This window comes from Budorcas taxicolor, chromosome 18 (assembly GCF_023091745.1).
Source record: "Budorcas taxicolor isolate Tak-1 chromosome 18, Takin1.1, whole genome shotgun sequence".
NCBI classification, from domain to species: Eukaryota; Metazoa; Chordata; class Mammalia; order Artiodactyla; family Bovidae; genus Budorcas; species Budorcas taxicolor.
Window position 1 is genome coordinate 64,335,567 of NC_068927.1, and position 24,479 is coordinate 64,360,045.

A 24,479-nucleotide genomic window follows, 5' to 3' on the forward strand; every position below is an offset into this window, starting at 1 on the left:
CGAAGTGCTTTCCAGAGTGTGGGCCAAGGCACTTCTTAGATGACTGTGACACACCAAGTGGGGGGCGTCCAGAAGGCAGTGAGCAGGGAGTGCAGGACAGGGGCCAGAGCAGAGCTGAGAGGGAAGGTTGGGGCCCCATGGAAACGCAGGTGGCGCCACAGCCTCCCACAGCCCTCTCAGCATCCCAGCCCCCAGCAGCCTTTGATAATGCTGTGGTCCCAAGATACACGTGTGCTCAGTGGGGAGGAAGAAAGGGTAAAAATAACAGCGGACAGACGTCTATTAAACGCGTCCCCCCACCCACCCTCACTCCCACCTCCTCCCGCTGCTTTATTTCTTCATGGCCTCCTTCATAATTTCTTAGCGTTTCTTCATGATAGTTTTCAGCGTGCAGCCCATTGATGCGTGTCTGTGTGCTGGCTTTGTCTGCATGCCAGAATGCCAGCCCCATAAAGACAGAGGCGGAACCCTGCGGTTCGCCCACCACTGCACCCCCAGCCTCAGTAAACACTGCCGCAGGAACCGCCTGCCGGCCTGCTGCTTCAGACACAGCGAGGCCAACCTGTCCGTCTGGCCCCTCTCACCCCGTGTCCCCTCCGGGGAGTGTAGTGCCTGCACTGGCCAGGCGCTGCCCGAGCCCTCTGAGTGCGCGCTCAGTTGCATCTCTCTGCGACCCCATGGACTGCAGCCCGCCAGGCTCCTCTGTCGAGGCAGTTCTCCAGGCCAGAATACTGGGGTGGGTTCGTCCTTCCAACCACCCAGTGATAGCCACCCTTACCCCCAGTTTCCAGATGGGGAAACTGAGGCACGTGAGGACTTAGGTGTGTCCAGTGCCAGGCACCTGGCACACGGTGGGGCTGGGAGATGAACCACTGCTACTCTGACTTGCCAGCCATGCAAGGAGACACTTCAGAGCTGAAATTGTACGATTGTGTGTGTGTGTGTGTGTGTGTGTGTGTGTGTGTGAGGGGTAAGGGTGGGGGGTGGGGCAGAGAGAGAAGGGAGACAGAGGCTCAAGACCCCTTGACTATCAGACCTAAATAAAGGGGAAAAAATAAGCCTTGGGAGAACTGAGGACCACAGGGATGTAAGCCAGCAGTTCTAACTGAGGGCAAATGTGCCCCCAGGGGGACACTGGGCAATGCCTGGAGGTACCTTATGTTGTCCCCATGCGGTGGGGGGTGTGAACCCTCCTGCACCCAGCAGCTGCTGCTACCCCACGTGCAGGGACAACCGCTACAAAGTGCACTCCGCCCCCGGGCAGTAGTGTAGGGCGGTCCCTCCCCGCCCGCCTCCTGGTCTAAACTCAGATTCTGAACTCGGATCTCTCTCTCCTCCCGTCTACTCTCCTCTCCCTCCTCCCCGTCTCCCCTCCTCTCTCTCTCCTCCCCGTCTCCCCACCCCACCCCACCGTGCCCCCTTCATTGCCGTCCTTGGTCCCGCTGACGCTGACCCTGCCCGCCTCCGGCCTGGCTCGCTGGCTCCCCTCGGCCTCTGCCTCCCCCCTCTCCCTCATCTGCCTCCTTGGTTTCTTCTCCCTCCATTCCATCTCTTCTCTGGGTTTTCTCCGTCCCTCTTATTTCTTCACACCCCTGTCCACTTTCCCTCTCTTGCCTCCCCACTCATCTCTCTCTGACCCTTTCTCTTGCTGTTCCCCTTCCGCGGCATCGGGACATTCTTCTGTGGCTCGCGCATCACCGACCACTGCCCCCTGGGCCTGGCCAACCCCGGGCCCATGCACGTACCCCCCTTTTCCGGGCTCCTGCTCGCCCCCTCCCCGTGCTTCTGTCTTCCCTTGGGCTGCCTTCCTCATCCTTTCCCGCCACCATCTCCACATTTCTGCACCTCTGGCGCCTTTCTTCCGTGCACCGTTCCAGCCTCGGTTCTCCCCCCAGCCTGGCTGCCCCGGCCGAGCTCCTGCGCGCCCCATGCCGGCCCTCCTGCTCCTCGGGACCCTCCTGTTTCTGGCCACGACTACCGGCCAGGCTGGGGCGCGTCCGTCCAACGCCACGAGCGCCGAGCCCCCGGGTCCGCTGCCCGCCCTGCTGGCACACCTGCGGCGCCTGACCGGGGCGCTGACGGGCGGCGGGGGTGCAGCGGGCGCGGGGGCCAACGGCACCAGAGCCAGCACCCCGAGCTCGGCGGGCGCGGCTGCACGCGCGCCCCCTCCGGCCGAGCTGTGCCACGGCTACTACGACGTCATGGGCCAGTACGACGCCACCTTCAACTGCAGCACCGGCTCCTACCGCTTCTGCTGCGGCACCTGCCACTACCGCTTCTGCTGCGAACACCGCCACATGCGCCTGGCGCAGGCCTCCTGCTCCAACTACGACACGCCGCGCTGGGCAACCACGCCGCCGCCGCTGGCCGGGGGCGCCGGGGGCGCCGGGGGTGCGGGCGGGGGGCCTGGGCCTGGCCAGGCCGGCTGGCTGGAAGGGGGCCGGGCGGGGGTCGCTGGGGGGCGTGGGGGCGAGGGCCCAGGGGGCAGCACGGCCTACGTGGTGTGCGGGGTCATCAGCTTCGCCCTGGCCGTGGGCGTCGGCGCCAAAGTGGCCTTCAGCAAGGCGTCCCGTGCGCCCAGGGCGCCCAGGGAGATCAACGTGCCCAGGTGTGTGTACTAAGGGGCCGGGGGGCGGGGGGTGCTGGGGGCTGGACTTGGGCGGCGGGGGCGGGGCCAGATGGAGTGAGGCGGGTGGGCCCGCATGGCCAGAGGCTGAGGCAGCCGAAGCCTTGAGGAGACGGGCGGGGTCTGAGAATACAGGTGACTTGAGTGACAGGCTAGGGAGGGACGAGGTTGGCTCAGGCCTTCTTCATTCAGCAAATATTTCTTGAGTGCTTTCTGTGAGCCAGGAGCTGGGGCACAGCGGTGAACAACACAAAATCCCTGCACTGACGAGTGAACCTGGCTTCTAATCCCAGGTCAGCTGCCTGCGGGCTGTGTGACCCGGGGAAAGTTGCCTAACCTCTCTGTGCGTGTTCCCTGTGTCTGTACAGTGGGGCTAATCATTGTTCCCCACCCATTCGGACAGCAATGAAGATTAACTGGGTTGATTCATGTCCAGTCCTGGCATATGGTAAGCCTTCAATAAATGCTGGCTACCGTTATCATGAAGATAGTAAGCAAGCAGTGTTAGTTGCTCAGACGTGTCCAACTTTGGGACCCCATGGACCATAGCCCACCAGGCTCCTCGGTCCATGGGATTCTCCAAGCAAGAATACCGGAGTGGCTTGCCATTTCCTTCTCCAGGGGGTCTTCCCCACCCAGGGATCGAGTCTGGTCTCCTGCACTGCAGGCAGACTCTCTGCCCTCCGAGCCACCAGGGAAGCCCTGCACTTGGGCAGTATGCTTTCAGATGCTAATGACTGCTGCCAAGAAACGCAGTGTGGCGCGCTGTGAGTGGGAGGGGAGGTGCTGTTTTACATGAAGGGGTCAGGAAAGACCTCTCTGAGCAGAGACCTGGAGGACAAGAGAGAACCAAGCAGGTATCTATGGAAAGGGCACTCCAGGCAGAGGAGGCCGTAAGCGCAAAGGCCCTGGGGTGGCGTGTTGGAAGGACTGTGAAGAGGCCCACGACACTGGAGCGCAGTGGGTGAGAAGGAGGTGGAAACAGGCAGAGGTGGGTTCATCCTAAATGTGGTGAGGGGGGGCCACTGGAGTGTCCTGAGCTCCGTGTGCGGCCACCTGAGCCCTGGGCTGTGCGTGTGAACTGAGCCGCAAGGAACAAGGGCAGAAACGGGCAGGGCAGGTGGATCCATGGCGAGAAGCAGGCCGCAGAGGTTGCGACAAATGGTTGGGATATATTTTGGAGAGCGAATCCAGGGGATTACTAAGGGCCATGGAGGAAAGACAAAGAAGAGTCAAGGGTGAATCTAAGCTTTTAGCGCCATGGGGACGGCAGCAAAAGAAACAGGGGTAAGGTCCCAGGTTCGGGGTGGCGCAGAGCCACAGAGAGGACGCTGTGGAAGGGACCACACAAGGGGTAGGGTCCCGATGAATTGGGGAAGTGAGTCGGAGGGACCCTGAGGCAGGCGGAGCTCAGACTGACGCTAGCAAGGGGCGTGGCCAAAGGCGAGAAGTCGAGCTGAACTAAGATACCCGCAAAGGTGAGAAGGGGAGGGGAAAGAGGCCTGCGCCCTCCCTCTCTCCATCCCTACCCCCAGCCCCCAGGCCACTGACCATCCCTCTGCCCCTTCCAGGGCTCTGGTGGACATTCTGAGACATCAGGCGGGGCCCGGGGCCCGCCCGGACCGGGCACGAAGCAGCTCGCTAACCCCAGGGGTCGGAGGCCCCGACAGCATGCCACCGAGGACGCCCAAGAACCTCTACAACCCGGTGAAGCCGTCCAATCTCGGTGAGCAGAGGCGGGGCTGATGAGGCCCTCGGCCCCGCCCCATCATGTGGCCCCGCCCCATCGTGTGGCCCCGCCCCATCGTGTGGCCCCGCCCCATCATGTGGCCCCGCCTCCCACCGCCCTGAATCTGCCTTCCCCGCACAGTCCGGGCTGAGCCCTGTTCCGGACACTGCTCCGGACGCTGCAGTGAGTCCGCCCCCCTCCCTGCCCTTCCGTGGGCACCCTAGGTGGGTACCGCGGGCGCGTCGACAGTTTCTCAAGCCACTGCGCTTGAGAAACTCATGTCAGACCACCCAGCAGCCGGTGACACACAAGGACGCAGGTAGCCACTGAGTTAGAATGTCTGGAGCTAGACGCCTGGTTAGAATCCTAGTTCTACCACTGTGGCCTGGGGCGACCGGCTTCAGTTCTCTGGGCCTCAGTTTCCTCATCCATAAAATGAGCATCAGAGGAGGGGTCGCCTCACATCACCGCTCTTCTTACGGGGCGTGGCCAGAGCGTCGGCAGAGAGGTCCAGGCGGCTGGAGAGGGTCAGAGGGTCTCGTCTGGGGAGGCAGAGGAGGCGCCCTCAAAAAGAGATCTCGGGGCAGTGGCCAGGGGACGGAGGGGAGTTTCTTGGGCAGGGGGAGCTCAGCTTGTGAGGCGCCCAGAGCTGAGTCTGGGGAGAGGGTGGGCAGGCACCGGGCCGAGCTGAGTAGCTCTGTGTCCTGAGGGCAATGGCAAGCCAGGGAGGAGTTTAGAGCTGGAGAGGAGCAGAGTGCCGACTGGGCAGGACTATGTCTCTGGGACCCGTATGCAGGGAATGAAATGAGAGGAGGAAGGCTCCGGAGGAGGCTGGGAGGCGGGTCCAGGCAGTAAAGTACGCGGATTGATCTGAGGTCAGGAACGCAGGAGAAAAGAGGGCTTTGCATACTAGCGACGAAGAAGAGACATTCGACCTGGATCTGGAGGGATGAGCAGGAAGGAGGTCTTCAGGCAAAGCAGGGGAGGAAGGGGTTCAACGCGCGGAAACCAGCGGAAGAGCACGTGCAGAGGCCCTGCGGCAGAGCTGAGCTGGACCCGCTGGGCGTCAGAGGGGAGCAGGGCTTGAGGGGAGGGGCGAGAGATGAGATTGAGGGCAGGTCGGAAGGCCTCAGAGGCCGCCCCCAGCTCAGACTATGTCCCATCGGTGATGGTGAGACCGGCGGAGGGTTTCGTGCAGCAGAGGGGTGTGTGTGTGTGTCTGTGTCTGTGTGTGTGTGTGTGTGTGTGTGTGTGTGTGTGTGTGTGTGTGTGTGTGTGTGTGTAGCACCGTGGCAGGGCTGGTCTTGGAGCTGGGCGGAAGGCTGGTGTGACGATCCAGGAGGGAGAAGGAAGTCAGGGCAAAGACTACAGAGCTGGGGACCAGGAAGGCGCGAGCAGGAAGCCCTGCGCACGGACCAGGACGGGGTGCCCGCTGGCCGCCGGCAACGGCAGTGACGCCCCTCTTGGTCCCCACAGATAACCTGCACCACAACTACCTGCACCTCAGCGTCAGCAGCCCCAAACACCGCGCTGCCACTCTGGGTATGCACCCGGGCGGCAGGGCTCCTTCCCTCCCCACCTGGCACTAAGTCGGAGCCAGGCGCCCCGGTAGGACGGGGGAGGCCGTGGGAGCCTGTCCTCACTGACCAGCCGGATAACCCCGAAGCGGTCCGCGGGAAGCGGCCTGCAGTGCGCCCCTCCTGCCTGGGGTGGGGCACACAGGATGTGCCGGCTGCGCCTCCTGCTCCTTCCCCAGCAAGGAGCCCCCGAGGGGGCGTGGTGGGGGTGAGCAGAGGGAGCTTGGACTGCTGCAGCTTTGAGGGGCTGGAACCCCAGGCTGCTAAAGTTCTAAGGGGGTGGGGGCGGAACCGCGGGGTCCGAGGGAGCAGGGCCCGACTGACCACGGCCGTGCCCTCTGCCCCAGACTGGCCTGGACTGACCCCGGCCGTGCCCCCTGCCCCAGACTGGCGGGCCGTCCCGCCGCCCAGCCCCTCCTTGCGCTACTCCACGCTGTCCTGCTCGCGGTCCTTCCACAACCTCTCACATCTTCCCCCGTCCTACGAGGCTGCCGTGAAATCGGAGCTCAACCGCTACTCCTCTCTCAAGAGGCTCGGTGAGTCCCGGGAGGGAGGCTGCCTGGGCGGCGGGGCAGGGGCAGGGCCTGGGTTCAGGACCCTGGACAGTGGCTCGAGCGCTTGCTCAAGCTCTACCCGTTTAGGGTTCTTTTTTTTTTCTCCAAGGGCTTCCAGAAAGACCCAAGGTCATTCTGCATCGCAATTAACCACTTAGGGTGCTTTTCATAAATGCAAATCCATGGTCCTCTCCACAAGATCTATTGCATTCATCAGGACTTGTGTTTGCAATTAATAGAAACACAATTTAAAGAAAAAAAAAGGTAACTATGCTGAAACACAACTTAGAAAAGAAAGGTAATTACGCTGGCTTGATAAGGCAAATTCTGTGTGCCACAAACTTCAGGTGTGGCTGAACCCAGGTGCTCAAGAGCTGGCGCCAAGATTCTATCTCTCTCAGCTCTGCTGAAGGGTGGGCTGGCTTCGTTTTCAGACAGAATCTCCCCCTCTGATGGCAAAGACTGCCCTGAGAATCTTCAGGGCAGTTCCTACCAGAAGAGTGTCTCCAAGTGATTGCAGCAAAATTCCCAAACCTGAACCCCACTGGCCAAGAAAGGGTCAGGAGCTTGTCCCAGATCCAGTCACCGTGACTCTTGATTGGACATTCCTGGTCGTAGAGGAGGCGTCACACATTTTAAACAGATTCATGGTCAGAAAGGGTTTTTATACTGTGTCTCATGAAACCCACGTACACTGGCAATTTTTAAATTACAGCAAAGTTTTGAAACTTGCTATTGTGGACATTTTCAAAGAGGTTCAAGAGCAGAGAAACGACAAAATGAACCCCTAGGTTCCTATCACCCAGCGTTAACATTTTCTTACTCCCTCCTTCCCCCACCCCATCTTTTGGTGGATTATTTCAAAACAAATCCCAGATACTATGTCACTTCAACCACTGATATTTCAATAACACACACAGCTGAAACAAAAATTGTATGAACGGCACTCACCCTTATTCTCTCGATGGGCTTCCCTGGGGGCTCAGGCAGTAAAGTGTCTGACTGCAGCGCAGGAGACCCGGGTTCAACCCCTGGGTTGGGAAGATCCCCTGGAGAAGGAAATGGCAACCCACTCCAGTACTCTTGCCTGGAAAATCCCATGGACTGAGGAGCCTGGTGGGCCACAGTCCATGAGGTCGCAAAGAGTCGGACATGACTGAGCGACTTCACTTTCTTTCACTTTTCTCTTATTGTGGGAAACTCTCTAATAATTTTCTATCCTATTTCATTTTGTAAAATACTGTCTCTACCCACAACATTGACTTTACAATCCATGAATGGGTCGAATCGAAAAATACTTTCTACAGTAAGAAAGAGAAGGAAGTTTCCTCAAAAAGCAAGAGCTAGGTTCTATGCCCAAAAGAAAGGATATTCCCAAGAGATTTAAAAAACAATCCCCCTCCTCATCTACCGCGCCAGGACCACAAGCTGGGCCTGGGAACATGCATTCTTCTAGCTTGACTGTTCCCACTGGTTAAAACCGTGCCCCTGCCCAGGCTAATGCCCAGGAAGTTCCAGTGATGTCTGGAGCTCCCTGGGGGCGGGAGCCCAATGCGAGGAGAGGCAGAGGGATGGCCCAGGGAGGCAGGCAGCTTCTGGGCCGGCTAGGGGCCCAGCTCTATGGTTTCCCCCGCTTCTCCCGCAGCCGAGAAGGACCTGGACGAGGCCTACCTGAAGCGCCGGCACCTGGCGGAGGTGCCCCGCGGGACGCTGCCCCTGCATACGCTGCGGCGACCCGGCACGGGGGGCGGCTACCGCATGGAAGGCTGGGGCGGCCCCGAGGAGCTGGGCCTGGCCCCCGCGCCCCACCCTCGGCGCGTCATGTCCCAGGAGCACCTGCTGGGCGACGGGGGCCGGTCGCGCTACGAGTTCACGCTGCCGCGCGCGCGCCTCGTGTCCCAGGAGCATCTGCTTCTGTCGTCTCCCGAGGCCCTGCGCCAGAGCCGCGAGCGCCTCCTGTCGCCCCCGCGCAGCCCCGCGCTGCCCCCCGAGCCCACTGCGCGCGCCAGCCTGGCCGCCTCCCACTCCAACCTGTTGCTGGGGCCCGGGGGCCCCCCCACGCCGCTGCATGGCCTGCCGCCACCGCCCGGCCTGCACGCGCACCACCACCACGCCCTGCACGGCTCCCCGCAGCCAGCCTGGATGTCAGACGCCGGTGGGGGTGGGGGCACGCTGGCCCGCAGGCCGCCCTTCCAGCGCCAGGGCACGCTGGAGCAGCTGCAGTTCATCCCCGGCCATCACCTGCCCCAACACCTCCGCACGGCCAGCAAGAACGAGGTGACTGTCTGAGTGTCCGAGGCCGGGCTGGGGGCTGGGGCGCTGTGGCCTGCGGCCCCCATCCCAGCCTGCACCCCCTGCCACACCCAGCTGGCGGGCCTGGAATCCAGACCTGCGGGGGCCAGGAGGGCTACCTCCAAGGACATGGTTTTGGACGAAACACTCACGAGAGAAAAAGTTTCCTTCTGCAATGTCATGGCAGATAAGATCCTCATCCTGACACAGTCTGAAGCAGGGCCTCCTTCCCATGACGTCATCACAGAGGAAGAGGCCTGTATGTGAGGTCATCAGTAGCAAAAAACGTCTGTGTTCATCACAGGGATTCATCACAGGGACAAACCCTGCTTCCCATGAGGTCATCGCAGAGGAACAGGCCCACTACAGTCATCGCTGGAGGCCGTGTCTGCTTCACAGTGTCATCACGAAGACCTCCCTCCAGTGACGTCGTAAGAGGAGCAATGCCTTGTCCCATGACATCGTCCCGAGAGACAAGGAGCCCTCCTGTGACGTCACTACACAGATAAGTCTCACCCTCTGATGTTGTCTCTGGCACCAAAGGCCTCTGTGGACCTCATCGTCACCAGGAAAATATTTTCTTCCAAAGAAGATGCCTCTGTCTATGAAGCCGTGCCTGCAGACAAAGCCATCTTCCCGGGACGCGCCACAGGGAAAAAAGCCTCGCATCCTCACGAGACACAAGGCCTCCTTTCTAGGACGTCGCCACGGGGGCTCTGCTTCCTTCCTGTGACACCATCGCCAGAGGAGCTGGCTTGCCCTGTGATGTCATCCCCGAAGACGGGCAGCCCGCTCGGGACTTCTCCGGGGTGAGGCCCTTCTGCACCACAGCACCAGACTCTGCCTGAGCAGAGATTATGTCCCCGTGAGCCACGTCCACTGCGATGGCCCAGCATCCACAAGGTGGGCCGCCCAGAGCCCACGACTAACCTGGGGGCTGCCAAGGAAGGGACCGGTCCTGAGATGCTAGCCCGGGTGTCATTGCTGGGGCGGCTGCCCTGTGGGGAAGCTGCGGCCAGAGGTGACAGCCCGCCCCTGGGGCCCCGGAGCTGTGACGTCGCCACCGGAGACACTGCCTGCTCTGGAAGGCCATGCCTTGTGATGGTGTCACCGGAGTTTATGCCTTGCCCCACCATGACTTAGCTTGGCTGCTCTCTCCCCTGACCCCAGGGACAAGCCCTGTGCGATTTCCAGCAGACCCTCCCCTCAAGCGAGGCTGGGCCAGGGGTCCTCCCCCCGTGCGGGGATGTCACCTCCTGGTGACTCCTGGAGGACAGCGCGCACTCCCAGGCTGGCTTCTGCTCCCAAGGAGGCCGCTCCACTGCTCCTGGAGTCCTGGGCACTCAGGCGGCCCCACATCTCTCCGCCACAACTACAGACATCATCAACTCTGCAAAGTCCTGGCCTCCTGTTGGGGTGAGGAGTGGGGTGTGCCTGCTATTGACAAGACTTCCACCACTCATGGCCTCATTGCACCTGGGGTCCCGTGGTAACCATGCCTGATGATGACGTCATTTCCCAGGGTTCCCTGTGATCTACGGCGTGTTCATCTCCCAGGATCCACCACAGCGAGGGTCTCGTTCTCATCCAAGATTTGTCATAACTATAGTGTCACCTTCTAAGGTAGCCGAGAGCCAGTGGTGTCACCATCTTCCATGATTCTCCACCAACATGGCGTCATCATCTCCCAGGATTCACCACAGCTGATGATGTCATCATCCCCCAGAATCCACCATGACCAGTGATGTCATCACCTTCCAGAACCCAGTATGGCTGATGGTGACATCTTCTACCAGGATCCACTAGGGCTGATGATGCCCCAGTTTCCCACAGACCCCTACAACTGCGCTGTCATCGCCTCCCAGGATCTGATTCAGCCACGATGCCTCCAGCCCCCAGCATCCACGAGAGTCGACGGTGTCCTGGGACCCATGACATCCAACATCATCATCTCCCGGGATCCACTTCAACCTTGGTACTGTCATCAACTGGGATACACCATAACTGTGACATCATCATCTCCCAGGATCCTGGACACCCAATTATGTCATTCATCAGGATCCATGTCAACCATGTATTATCACCTTCCAAGATCCATCCCCTGGGGAGCCAAGTACTATGACAGCTGTATTTCAATTGTCTTGTGGGGTCACCTACAGTCGTTCCCTTTAGAGGAACCAGCACAATGTGTATTCTTTCCCCCCTCCCTCAAAAAGAGCGTGGGGCAGGGCTCCCTCTGATGACATCATCCTACTCCAGCCCTTCTTGGTGATGTCACCACCTTGCTCCTGACTCAGGCTGATGCCTGCCTCAACCTGACCAGAGACTTGGCCTTGGCCAGTGCCCCCTCACCCCTGGGTGAGGGCACCAGTCCCTCCGGATTACTGCCCTTCACCCAACCATCTGACCGGTGACAGGGTCAACACAGAGACCTCTTACCATCCCCAGAGGGGGGCCTTCCAGTCCTTGGGTGATGTCACAGCCCCAGTCCCGTCCCTGGCACCGGAGCCGCACCCAGCGCCGCACGCCATTGGCTTGGGCCAAACTCTCCCTGGAGACGCCCAGGGCCGGTCCAACAGCTGCCGACCTGCCCGGGGCCTTCAGTGGTGTCTGCTGCTGCCTGGCCCCAGGAGGGCACATCTGGAGCACGGCGGCCACCGCCCCTGCCAGCCGCGGGGCAGGGTGTGCTCTGCATCTCCCCGGGATGACAGAAGCACCACTCCCTCCCCTTGCCCCCTCACCCTCTGGGGAGTCCCCAACACCCAATGCACAATTTGCCCAAATTCTCTTTGTACATAGCCATGTTGGGGGGCGGCCATTCCCCCACTCTTAAAGGGCTACACGCCCCCTCTCCCAGCCCCGAGGGCCAGGTCGGGGGGCCTCTTCTCCCTCCTCTGGGCCGCCCCCCTTCCTCTCCTCTCCCCACAAATAACGGCACCTCAGCTCATCCCTTATTGTCGGGAGCCTGGGGCAGAAACTTGGCCCTTGACTCCCACCATGGTCCCCTGGAGGAGGAAACGGCAACCCCCTCCAGTACTCTTGCCTGGGAAACCCCATGGACAGAGGAGCCTGGAGGGCAATACTCATGGGGTCTAAAGAGTTGGAAACGCCTGAGCAGCTGAGCACACACAGCACGGCTCCCACCACATTGAGAACACTGAGGGGCCAGCCCCAGGCTACGAGGGCCCCAGCGCCAGTTTTTCAGCCCCCTGCTTGCAGCTGCTCCGCTGGGCTCCTCCAATCCCTGCAAGGGCCTCAACACGCCCAGGGTCCCTAGGGCAGACTGTGACTTCCCCCAAAAGGAGCCAGCTTGAGCACCTGCCCCGCCAGAGCCCCTCCCCTCCACTCACCACCCCCAAGGAGCACTCAGCCTTCTCCAGCCCCCACATCTGCAGGGTTTGGGGCCTCTCATCTTTTCTATGCCCCCTCCCCTTCCACTCGCTCTTTCCTGGCCTGGATTCCAGGCATCTCACCCCCCGCCACCCACCACACATCACTCACTCGACACAGGCTGCCCGACCCTGGGGCCTTGACCTCTTATCTCAAATAAGCCATAGTGGGGAGAGGTCTCGAGGTGGGTGAGGAAGTGGGCATGTCCTGCCAGACTCCCTTGATGCTTCCAGAGCTGAGACCTCGCCATCTGTCTCCCCCCTGCCCTGCCGCCTTCTACATCATACAGGCTTGTGCGCGCACGTGTGCACACACACACACACAACCATTCCAGTGAGGGGGCAGTGGAGGGCAGTATGGAGAGAAGATGATCCATTCTGGACCAGAAGACTTCTGCAGCTCTGCCTGCTTCCTTACCCCTCCCCACCCTGCTCCTCCACCCAACACCGGACTCGCCCCCGCTCCTTAGTGAGGACAGCCAGCCAAGCTGCACTGGGTATTTTTTTTTTTTAATAAACACGTTTTCCTGATCCCCGGCCTCAGGTTTACTGTGGAAAGGATGGGCTTCCACCTCCGCGTCTGCAGGTCACTGGGGAGTCCTCGCTGTGGCCGAGGCAGGGTGAGCATCTGCGTGTCTCTGCAGATGGGTGGTGAGGAGTCAGGCTGCCCTGCTAGATGCTTTTAAATCCTTCATTTCTTCCTACATGTCTTGACTCTAAGCATTTAAGCATTTGTTTACAGATTCTATTTGTTTGCACCTCCTTACATCAATTTTTTTGACTGAATGTCATTAAAGTGTGTGTGTTGGGGGAGCTGTGTTAGTTTCCTTAGGCTGTGGTAACAGTAGTACCACACTCGGGGCAGCTTAAACAGAAGTGCATTCTCACCTGGAGCTGCTGGAGGCCACAGGTCTGAGGGGGAGGTGCCGGCAGGGCCCCCTCCTCCTGAGGCTGGGTGGGAGGATCTCTCCGTGCCCTCCCCACCCCCCCAGCTTCTGGGGGCTTGCGGGCAGTGCTGGCACTCAACACATCATCTTCCCTCTGTACGCCCGACTCCTTGGCAAAATGTCCCGTTTCATAAGGACACCAGTCATGACAGATTAGGGCTCACCCCAATGATTTTCCCTGCAAAGACCCTATTTCCAAACAAGGCCATATTCACAGGTCCTGGAGGTTAGGACTAAAACACTTTTTTTTTTTTTTGGTGGGAAGAGGGGACAAAATTCAACCCATAACAAGACGTGTGACAGAATACAGTCTAAGTGTCAGTTTTTGTGATAACCAGGAAGCATTTTCCACACCTCTCTCTTCCCGCCCAGTGTATTAACATATATGCATAGTGAAGACAGAACTGTCCCCTCCCTCTGTCTCAGGAGGTGCCCCAAAGGCAGGGTTTTATGAACTTTAGGCCAGCCTACCCCAGGAGCATCTAAATGCTTGTTTACCAACTGCCAGCTCTCATTACATCAAAAGCATGAGTTTGCTGGTCTCTCTGAGTCGTGTGTGCAGGGCATTCCAGTATCAGTTTTATCACTAAGAAAACCCCTTCCCCTCTAGTGCATTTAAGTGTTTGCATCTCAAATATTAGATTTTATTCTGTATCAGTCAGGATACTCCAGAGAAACAGAACCTGTGTGTGTGTGTGTGTGTCTGTGTGTGTCTGTGTGTGTCTATTTCTGTCAAGGAACTGGCCTGTGTGTGTGTGTGTGTGTGTGTATGTGTGTCTATTTCTGTCAAGGAACTGGCCTGTGTGAGTGTGCCTGCTCAGTCGCTTTAGCAGTGTTCAACTCTTTGTGACCCCAAGGACTAGAGCCCATCAGGCTCCTCTGTCCATGGGATTCTCCAGGCAAGAATACTGGAGTGAGCTGCCATGCCCTCTTCCACGGGATCTTCCCTGACCCAGTGATCGAAACTGTGTGTCCTGCATCTCCTGTGGGGGCTGGAAAATTCAGTCTGTAAGGCACTTCAGAAACTCAGGCAGGTTTTCTAGGCTGCAGTCTTGAGTCAGGATTCATTCTTTTCCCAGAAACCTCCGTTTTTCGCTCTAAGGCTTTCGACTGATTGCATGTGGCCCACCGTATGATCTAGGATAACTCCATTACTCAAAGTTAGCTGACTGTAGGTGTCTACAGAATACCTTCACAGCAATAGCAGGGCTGTGTTTGAACCAACAACCAGGCACTGTCACCTGGCCAAGCTGACACATGAAACCTAACCATCCTTGCAGGGAAGGGCTAGCTGGGAGACAGAGTGTGATGTGCAGTTGAGAAAGACTCCTCCCCTTCCGTGACATGTTCACCACCGGCTAGATTTCACCTGCTTGGGTCCATTTGTTTGACTCTAGATTAATGGGAGGGGAAGGGAGTAATGCCTTCAAACACTGATGTCGGGTCACTGGTAAAATGCCCCCATCTGGTCCATGTAAGGGTTGTTCATCCATCTATTCTTTGTGTTGGAGGCTTTGTCTGCAGGTAATTGGAGGGTGGGGTGGAAGGAGAGGCAGGGTGGTGATGCACTGCATCTAAGTATGGGATCACTGAGCACTCAGAGGGTCTCCTCCTGGGCACAGGCTAGGAAAGTACTTTCCTGCCTCCCAGACGTTATTAGACATGCCAGATATAAACAAACCCTGTTGCTTTAGCACCTGGGGCTGCTGTTACTGTGGGACACTGCAGCCTATTCTGCTGATGCACCTTGCCTGTGGAGAAGGGGACTGGATGGCTGGGGGCTATTTGCTGTACTCTCTTGCATTTGTATCTTACCTGCCTCCTGAGAAATCCGTATGCAGGTCAAGAAGCAACAGTTAGAACTTGACATGGAACAACTGACTGGTTCCAAATTGGGAAAGGAGTATGTCAAGGTTGTATATTGTCACCCTGCTTATTTAACTTATATGCAGAGAGCATCATGCGAAATGCCAGGCTGGATGAAGCACAAGCCAGAATCAAGGTTGTCAGGAGAAACATCAATATCCTCAGAAACACAGATGACACCACCCTTATGGCTGAAAGTGAAGAGGAACTGAAGAGCCTCTTGATGAAAGCAAAAGAGAAGAGTGAAAGCTGGCTTAAAACTCAACATTCAGAAAATTAAGATCATGGCATCCGGTCCCATCACTTCACAGCAAATAGATGGGGAAACAACGGAAACAGTGACAGATTTTCTCTTCTTGGGCTCCAAAATCACTGCAGATGGTGACTGCAGCCATGAAATTAAAAGACGCTTGCTCCTTGGAAGAAAAGCTATGACCAAACTAGACAGCATATTAAAAAGCAGAGACGTTACTTTGCCAACAAAGGCCCATCTAGTTAAGGCTATGGTTTTTCCAGTAGTTGTGTATGGATGTGAGAGTTGGACCGTGAAGAAAGCTGAGCACTGAAGAATTGATGCTTTTGAACTGTGGTGTTGGAGAAGACTCTTGAGTGTCCTTTGGACTGCAAGGAGATCCAACCAGTCCATTCTAAAGGAGATCAGTCCTGGGTGTTCATTGGAAGGACTGACGCTGAGCTGAAACTCCAATACTTTGGCCACCTGATATGAAGAACTGACCCACTGGAAAAGACCCTGATGCTGGGAAAGATTGAAGGCAAGAGGAGAAGGAGGTGGCAGAGGATGAGATGGTTGGATGGCATCACTGACTCCACGGACATGAGTTTGAGCAAGCTCCGGGAGTTGGTGATGGACAGGGAGTCCTGGCGTGCTGCAGTCCATGGGGTTCCAAAGAGTCAGACATGACTGAGCAACTGAACTGACTGACTGACTTGCACTTGTGACTCTTTTGTATTTGTTTAACCTACCTTTGGGCTTTCCTGGTGGCTCAGATGGTAAAGAATCCATCTGCAATGCAGGAGACCAGGGTTCAATCCTTGGGTTGGGAAGATCCCCTGGAGAAGGAAGGGAATTCTACCCATTCCAGTATTCTTGCCTGGAGAATATCATAGACAGAGGAGCCTGGCAGGCTACAGTCCACGGGGTCGCAAAGAGTTGCTCACAACTGAGCAACTAACACTTTTTTACTTTTTTTAACCTAGTTTTTAAAAATAAAGTTTAAATTTGTTTTTTAAATTATTTTTTTTTTATATTTTCAAATTTAAAAAATGTTTAAATCTGAATGTCAACAGTGCCAACTTCGGCTGCCATTGCCCTCACTAAGTAGATAGATGCCCAGGAGCGAGGGTGATATGGGAGACAGGAGTCTCATTCCCTTCCCATGCAGTTGTAATGCCAGGGCTTAAATGTTACCTATTTTTCATTCAACGTACCCTCTATGTGCCTGTCAACTATTTCATTTCTGCTCAAACAAGAAAGTAATCTGATCCGCATGTCCCGTGCTTTGGTTGGGCAAGTCAAGGACAAGATCTGGCACAAGAGTTTTGCCTTTGTAACCTAACACTTGCTCAATTTGCAACTTTACTGTGTTGATTAAAAAAAGTTCAGCCTCTGAGCAGGTATTCTTAACCTGCATTTGCTGGGGTAGGCTTGTGAACTTCTGATATCTGTACCAGATGCTGTATGCTGCTGCTGCTAAGTCACTTCAGTCGTGTCCGACTGTGTGCAACCCCATAGATGGCAGCCCACCAGGCTCCCCCATCCCTGGGATTCTCCAGGCAAGAACACTGGAGTGGGTTGCCATTTCCTTCTCTAATGCGTGAAAGTGAAGTCGCTCAGTCGTATCCGACTCTTAGTGACCCCATGGACTGCAGCCCACCAGGCTCCTCCATCCATGGGATTTTCCAGGCAAGAGTACTGGAGTGGGGTGTCATTGCCTTCTCCTGCACGTGCCTTTTTTTCTTTTCGTGTCTTTTTAACTTTATAAAGTTTCAAATGTACAAGAATTATAAGAATAAGCCCAAGAACTTCTGCACAGCTTCTGTCAACTCACCAATTGTTAGCAATTCATTACACTGCTTTCCAGTTTTATTCCCACATAAATATTTTTTTAAGACAGTTGAGAGTGAGCAGCCCCTAAGGAACATTCCTGAAAAACACAGACATTCTCTTACACAGTTACAGTACAGTTATCAAAAATCAAGGACTTAACATTGATGAAGTCCATGTTGAAGTTTCACCAACTGTCCCAATATTGTCCTTTGGAGCAATTCTCTTTTCAGCCCCTGCTACTCTGGGATTAGGTGTTGTAAGTAGTTATTGTGTCTCTCGAGACTTGAACAGCTTCTCAGTATCTTTCATGAGTTTTGGAGTCCAAGGAGCAGCATAATTTTTATTTCAGTCCCTACCAGTAGACATCTGGGGTTTTCCCATTTTCCACTATGATAAACAATACTTTAAGGAATATGTTTTTGCACACCACATGGAGCATTTACGTAGTTTTCCCTGGGATGAGCTCCTAGGAGGGTGAACTTCTGGGTTGGAGGGAGGTGTGTTTTTAAGACTTGCTACATGAGGCCAAGATGCAGTTCCTAGAGCCTTGCCAAGTCCATGTATGTGAGAATGCTCATTTGCTCCCACAGTTGCCAGCATCAGGCATTGTTCTAGTTAATCTTCCAGCGCATCAGAGAAGTCAGTTTTACAGCCGTTTAAGGAATCCTCTGGCAGCTAAAGTTGGTTTTTATCCAAGGCGAAGTCAGCCCTGCAGTCTGGGGTTTTGGAGCAAGTTGAGAGCCAGGCAGTGCAGTTCACTGTTGCTGTCACTAGAGGGAGCACCTGATCCACTGCAGGCGCTGTTGTCCCATCGCTAAGTAGGGTCTGACTCTTTGGGGCTCCATGCTCTGCAGCACTCCAGGCTTCCCTGTCCTTCACTATCTCCCTGAGTTTGCTCAGACTCATTTCCACTGAGTTGGTGATGCCATCCAACCATCTCATCCTCTGTCATCACCCCCTTCTCCTGCCTAGCATCAGGGTCTTTTCCAATGGTCAGCTCTTCACATCCGGCGGCCAAAGGAATTAGAGCTTTAGCTTCAGCAGCAGTCTTTCCAATGACTATTCAGGGTTGATTTCCTTTAGGATTGACTGGTTTGATCTCTTTGCTGTCCAAAAGACTTTCAAGAGTCTTCTCCAGCAACACAATTCCAAAGCAGCAATTATGTGGCACTCAGCCTGGAGAATCCCAGGGACGGGGGAGCCTGGTAGGCTGCCATCTATGGGGTCGCACAGAGTCAGACACGACTGAAGTGACTTAGCAGCAGCAGCAGCCTTCTTTATGGTCCAACTCTCACATATATACATGACTACTGGAAAAACCATAGCTTTGAGTACAGGGACCTTTAACAGCAAAGTGATGTCTCTGCTTTTTAATATACTAAGTTCATCATAGCTTTTCTTCCAAGGAGCAAGCGTCTTTTAATTTCATGGCTGCAACTACCATTCTGTGATTTTGGAGCCCACGAAAATAAAAGTCTGTCACTGTTTCCACTGTTTTCCAACCTATTTGCCATGAAGTGATGGGACCAGATGCCATGATCTTAGTTTTTTAAATGTTTTTTAAGCCAGCTTTTTCACTCTCCTCTTTCAACCTCATCAAGAGGCTCTTTAGTTCCTCTTTGCTTTCTGCCATTAGAGTGTTATCATCTGTATCTCTGAGGTTGTTGATACTTCTCCAGGCTGATGCTTGTGATTCCTCCAGCCTGGCATTTCACATGATGTACTCTATATATAAGTTCAGTAAGCAAGGTGACAATATACAGCCTTGATGTACTCTTTACCCAATGTTTTCCCAATTTTGAACCAGTCCGTTGTTCTGTGTTCAGTTCTAATTGTTGCTTCTTGACCTGCATACAGGTTTCTCAGGAGACAGGTAAGGTGGTCTGATACTCCCATCTCTTTAAGAATTTATATTTACCAATTAACTAGCTCTGACCACTGAAGAGAGTTCTAAGTTCTGCTCAGGGACACAGAAGAAAGTGGTTCTTGTTAATCACCTACCACAGCCCCTACAGATGACATGTTTTAAAATATTATGGCCACTAAGGGGCAAAGAACTTGTCAGCAACCACAGACCATGGACTCAGTAATAAATATGGAGGCATTTACCCACGAAAAGATGCTCAGCCTCACTGAGAAGAAAGGGAACACAGGAGAAAGACAAGGCACTTCTGTCTTTCCATGACTGACACACGTTTCAGGGACTGCTGATGCTTGGTCTCATTTCTGCATCAGGACATTGACATCGGCAGCCTCCTCTGCCTGGAACAGTCTTTCGCTTCTGGATATTCACAAAACTTGCTCCCTCACTTCCTTTAAATGTTTATGGAAATGTTTCCTTCTCAATAAAGGTCTACCCTGACTCCTCTAATCTAAAAATTCTCCCCCTCCCCCTTCCTCTCCGCCTAGTGTTACTGAACCGTCTTGCCTTAGCTGCTCTAATTTTTATAGTAATTATCTTTTTGTACCACCAACTTTTCTTACCAACTAGCCTGGGACTTTCCCTGTGTCAGCACTGAAGTTCAGCATTGTGGGCAACCTGGACAGTTGGCCACCCTGAATTTAGTGCTTACTGTTTATCATCTGTCTCCCCACAGAATGGATGCCCCAGGAAGGTGGTTCCTTGCTTCCTGTCTTGGTCACTGATGTATCCCAAGCACACAGAACAGAGCCTGGCAGACAGCTGGCTATAAATAAATACTTGAATGAAGGGACCAGATCCTAGTGGTGGGGATCCAAATAAGGAGAGCCCTGCCAAGGGCTACTTGGCAGAACTTCAGACACTTGTGCTCTTTGAGCCTGCAATTCCACTTCTAGGAACTTCCCCTTCAGGAAAGCTCACAGCTTTGCCCAAGGATGCTCACTGCAGCTCCTAACCACACACTAGACCAGCGTAAACACCCATTAGCTGGAGAATGCTAGAAACTCCTAGGTTCTTATGGAGGATCACAGTGCACGCTGCTGAGGAAGGATGTGTGGGAATGTAAATGTGCAAGTAGTGTGGGGAGGAAGACACCAGATATTTACAGCAGCTACATGAGGGGTGGTGAATGGGAACATGAGAGGGGAAGGAGGACTAGAGCTGTGCTTCCTCCTTTTACTGCAATCACTGTGAACTTCCCTCCAAACATGTATTTCTTTCATGACTTAATACATATGAACAGAAGAAATGAAGGTTCATTTCTAAAGCTAGAAATTTGGGTTTCACTGAGCAAAAGTTAAGTTTCTGGGCCTCCAGCACTTAGCAAAGGAAGGACACCCCTCTCCCAGCCCATCTCCTGCCCATCCATCTCCCAAACTAACTCAAAAGGCCCCATCACTAGGCCACCTCCCGACTCCTTCTCAGATCTGCCCACTTTTCTCCCGCCATGGCTATGGCCACCATCCCAGCCCAAGCCACAGCCAACTTCCTGTTGAAGTTCTGCTTCCACTCTGGGCCCTCCAGTCAAGTCTCTAACCAGCAGCCTTGAGCTAGAATCACAACAAATCCATTCACGTCTCCGGGTCAGAATTCCTCATTGGCTCCCTAGGGCCCTACCGACCACGCCTACCTCTCCCAGCCCAGAACATTCCCCAGTCAGACCTTTCTTTCCCCACTCCTCTGCCCTTCTCTCAGTTCCTCCCATCTGAGGGTTTTCACAAAATTCTTTTAAGAAACAACAGCTTTATTGAGATATAACTCACACACCATACACAAAACTTACCAATTTAAAGTGTTTTGGTATACTCACAGAGTCACACATCTATGCCATCACCACAGTCAAGTTTAGAGTATTTTCATTGCCCCCAAATCTACCCATTAGACATCAATTTCCCATCCCTCAGCCCTAGACAATCACTCATCTACTTTCTGTTTGCATGGATTCAACTGTTCTAGACATTACACATAAATGGAATCATACAAACGCAGTCCTTTGTAACCGGCTTCTTTCCCTTAGCACAGTGTTTTGGAGGTTTGTCCATTCTGTAGTAGGTAACAGTACTTCATTCCTTTCTATGTGTATTGATCTGACATTGTAAGTATACACATTTAGTTTACCCATTCCCCAGGTATCGAATATGCTGGTTATTTCCATCTTTGGGGTATTACAAACAACATGATATGCATATCTGCACAGCTATGAATATCTGTGTATGACTTTCTGTGTAGACATGTTTCCATTTCTCTGGGGTATGTACCTAGCTGTGGAATTGCTGGGTCATATGGTAACTCTAGGTTTAACCCTTTGATGAACTGCCATACTGTTTGCCAAAGCAGCTACACCATTTTTCATTCCCACCAGCTGCGTGAGGGTTCCAATTTTTCCACATCTTTCCCAACACCTATTATCTCACTTTTTGATTACAGCCACCCTGGTGGTGTGAGATGATATCTCATTGCGGTTTTGATTCTCCTTTCCCTGATAGCTGATGACACTGAGCATCTTATCATGTGGTTACTGGCCATTTATATATCTTTGACCAGCAGCACCATGTCTTCTCAGGGTTATTCCAACAGCCTCTTCTCTGGCCTCCCTGGCTCTGCCCACATCCCCATGAGCATCCCCCTTCATCCTCTTCTCCATCCAGCAGTCATAGTGAGACCACAGCAGTCCTCTGCTCAAAATCTGACAGTGGCTCCCTATTCCCTCAGAGACAAGACCACAGTCCTAATCACGGCCTTCAAGGTCCTGCATGATATCCCCTCCCCAACTCCATCCACACAGACATTTCTCTGACCTCATCTCCCCATACTCTCCCCTTGCCCACTCTGTTCCAACCACACTGGCCTCCTTTGCAGTTCCTCAAATGTGCTAGACCTCTGCTCCAGCTGTTTCAACTGCCCAAATACAGCTTCCTGATAAGCACATAGCTCATTTCCTCTCTTCCTTCAAACTTGTGTTCACATGACACCTGAGTGGTGAGGTTTCCCTGGCCACCTGGCTTAAAATTCATTCCAGCTGGCATCCCACAATCTGGCACCCCCACCCGAACCCCTCCTCCCTTGCTCTACTTTTCTCTTTTGCCATGGCACTCGCTCCCTTCTAACCTACCATGTATTTTATTTATTACCTTTTGCTTCTGTGTCTATTTTCCCTTACCACAGGAAACCCCAAAAAAGGCAAAGATCATGAGAAGTTCTTAGCAGAGATGGGGCCTATTGGAATTTCAGGTGTCGGTAAAGGGCAGCCTCCCTGAGGACCGGCCCCAGCTACTACCTGTTTCTGTCAACAGAGGCTGACTGGGACACAGCAGCCCCCTTCATCTGCACATCCACTTGACTGCTCTGGCTAGGGCAGCAGAACGGAGTCGGTTGGGACAGAGACGGGTGGCCTGCAGAATCAAAAACCTTGACTGAGAAGGTTTGCTGAGCCCAATTTTAAGGCTGCGGGAGATTCCTTCCTTCTCCGTCAGGACCTGTCCACGTCAGGGATCCCTAGCACGTCTCCCACCCGCCCTGCCATCAACGTGCTCACCGGCCTGTCTGCTCCCGCCCAAGGCCCATCAAAGCCTCCAACGGCTCTCCAGGACCTGAACGCTTCAACACACCGCCCAGTCAGCCTCACCGGCTTCCCGGTGGCGCCCCAAACAAACCACGCGTGATCCCCTCGCCTCGCCTTTGTACGGGTTGTTCTTTTTCTGAAGAGCTTTTTCCATATGGAACCCAGGCAATTCTTCCTCCGACAAGTCAGTGAGAAGCCCTAGCCCTCTCTCCCTGCACCCCGGGCCCTGACTGATCCGATCTGTCTTTATCACTCGCCGACGTAATAGGATATACTTACTTGTTTACTGTCTGGCTTCCCCACGAGGTTGTCAGCACCCTGAGCACAGGGATTTTGTCCCTTTTACTCTCAGCTGTATCCCCAAAGCATCTTGCCTGCCACAGGGCTGTTGCTGTTTAGTCACTAAGTCTTGCCCAACTCTCTGCAACCTGATGGACCCTAGACCGCCAGGCTCCTCTGCCCATGGGATTCTCCAGATAATACTGGAGTGAATACTGGAGTGAATAGCCATGTCCTTCTCCAGGTGATCTTCCTAACCCAGGAATCGAAGGGGAGTCTCTTGCATTGACAGGCAGGTTCTTTACGACTGAGTCACCAAGGAAGGTGCTCAAAAACCCAAAGCATACTGAATAACTGCCAGTGTCGAGAGGAACCTCATAACATCCACCTGACCGGGTTGTTTCGAGGTTTCAATGAGATCAGACATGCAAATAAATTACAACAGTGCCTTGGCCAGCAAGCATGAATCAGTAACCATCACTCTCATGAGCACCATCAGTCCTTGTCAGTCGGGTAGACTCCGGAGCTACAGATCAGTCTGACTCCCAACTCCGCCTCGTCTCGAGTGGGGGCCCCTGGGCAAGTCACTAGAACCCCTCTTCCATCAGAGTCCTTGCGTGTTAACTGGGCCGGACTTAAGGTGAGGCGTGGGGGGTGCCCGAGTGCAGTCAACCCGCCACACACTGGTTTTGGCTAGGGCGGTGGCCGTCTCTGCACGTTTCTGCCCCAGTTCTAGAAGCTAGGGTCCCACTTGGGGTCTCGTCGGGACCCTCTCTAGAGGGTCTGAGAGACCTTGGCGGGGGCGCTGGGCCACACAGTAGCTGTGGCGGTGGGTCAACTCCCGGGGGTCCTGCTGTAAGGGCGCCGACACGTGGCCGCCCGGGGCATGCCGGGCCGGGTCCCCAGACAGGGAAAAGGAGCCCTGACGAGGCCTGGTTGGCGGAAGAACGGGGTCAGTCACAGGTAAGGCCCGGCCCTCAGCAAGGCCTGAAGGCTCTTCCTTTATTAGACACCGTCCTCACAGGAGACTGAGGCCCGGCCGGGGCCAGAGGTCACACATTGGAGGGCAAGGCTTCTAAGCCTTCAGCGCCGGGCTGACTGGCCTTGGAACCTCCGCTATGCAGCACGCAGGTCACACGTCATTCCCACCACAAAATGGCGCCTCGAAGAAAAACGTACCGCGACGGCCAGCGCCCACCCCCACGACGGGCTGAGGAAGGGGCGCGAACGTCCGCGAACTTATTTGCATACACAAAACCAGCGAACCTCATTGGCTGTGAGAATCTGGGTCCGCGCTAGGCAGAGCCCCCATTGGTCATTCTCCTTTTCTCTGCCCCTCTGGTACCGCCTTCTACGTCAAGGATTGGCCCGCTCGTGTCTCGTGACGCCACTCCACGACTGCGCGTCCCTATTGGTCGGAATGCCTTCTATCATCCTTTTAAACCCCGCGAGTCCCACCTCCTTCCGCCCCGCCCAGGCTCCACGGCCGACCGTTAGTCGCGTGCGCGATTTCTGGGCGTCAGGGCGCGCGCGTACGCAGGCGTCTCATTCAAACGGCCCAATCAGCGTTTGCGTCGCCCCTTACGTCCTCTTCCTTTCTGCTTCCCCCTTCTCCACCTCTCCATTCTCCCGGATCCCCTCCCGGACCCCTACGCGCCCCGAGTGGCCA

General features: G+C 54.9%; 1 protein-coding gene across 1 annotated transcript; it reads left to right on the plus strand.

Moving 5' to 3' along the window:
• Window positions 1-1,817: 1,817 nt before the first annotated feature.
• SHISA7 (shisa family member 7) lies at window positions 1,818-8,775 on the plus strand. The gene is made up of 5 exons (XM_052656348.1): window positions 1,818-2,608; window positions 4,198-4,352; window positions 5,832-5,897; window positions 6,280-6,468; window positions 8,132-8,775. Exons 1-5 carry the CDS (start codon window positions 1,929-1,931, stop codon window positions 8,773-8,775), a joined length of 1,734 nt encoding a protein of 577 aa, XP_052512308.1. The 5' UTR covers window positions 1,818-1,928.
• The last annotated feature ends 15,704 nt before the right edge of the window (window positions 8,776-24,479 follow it).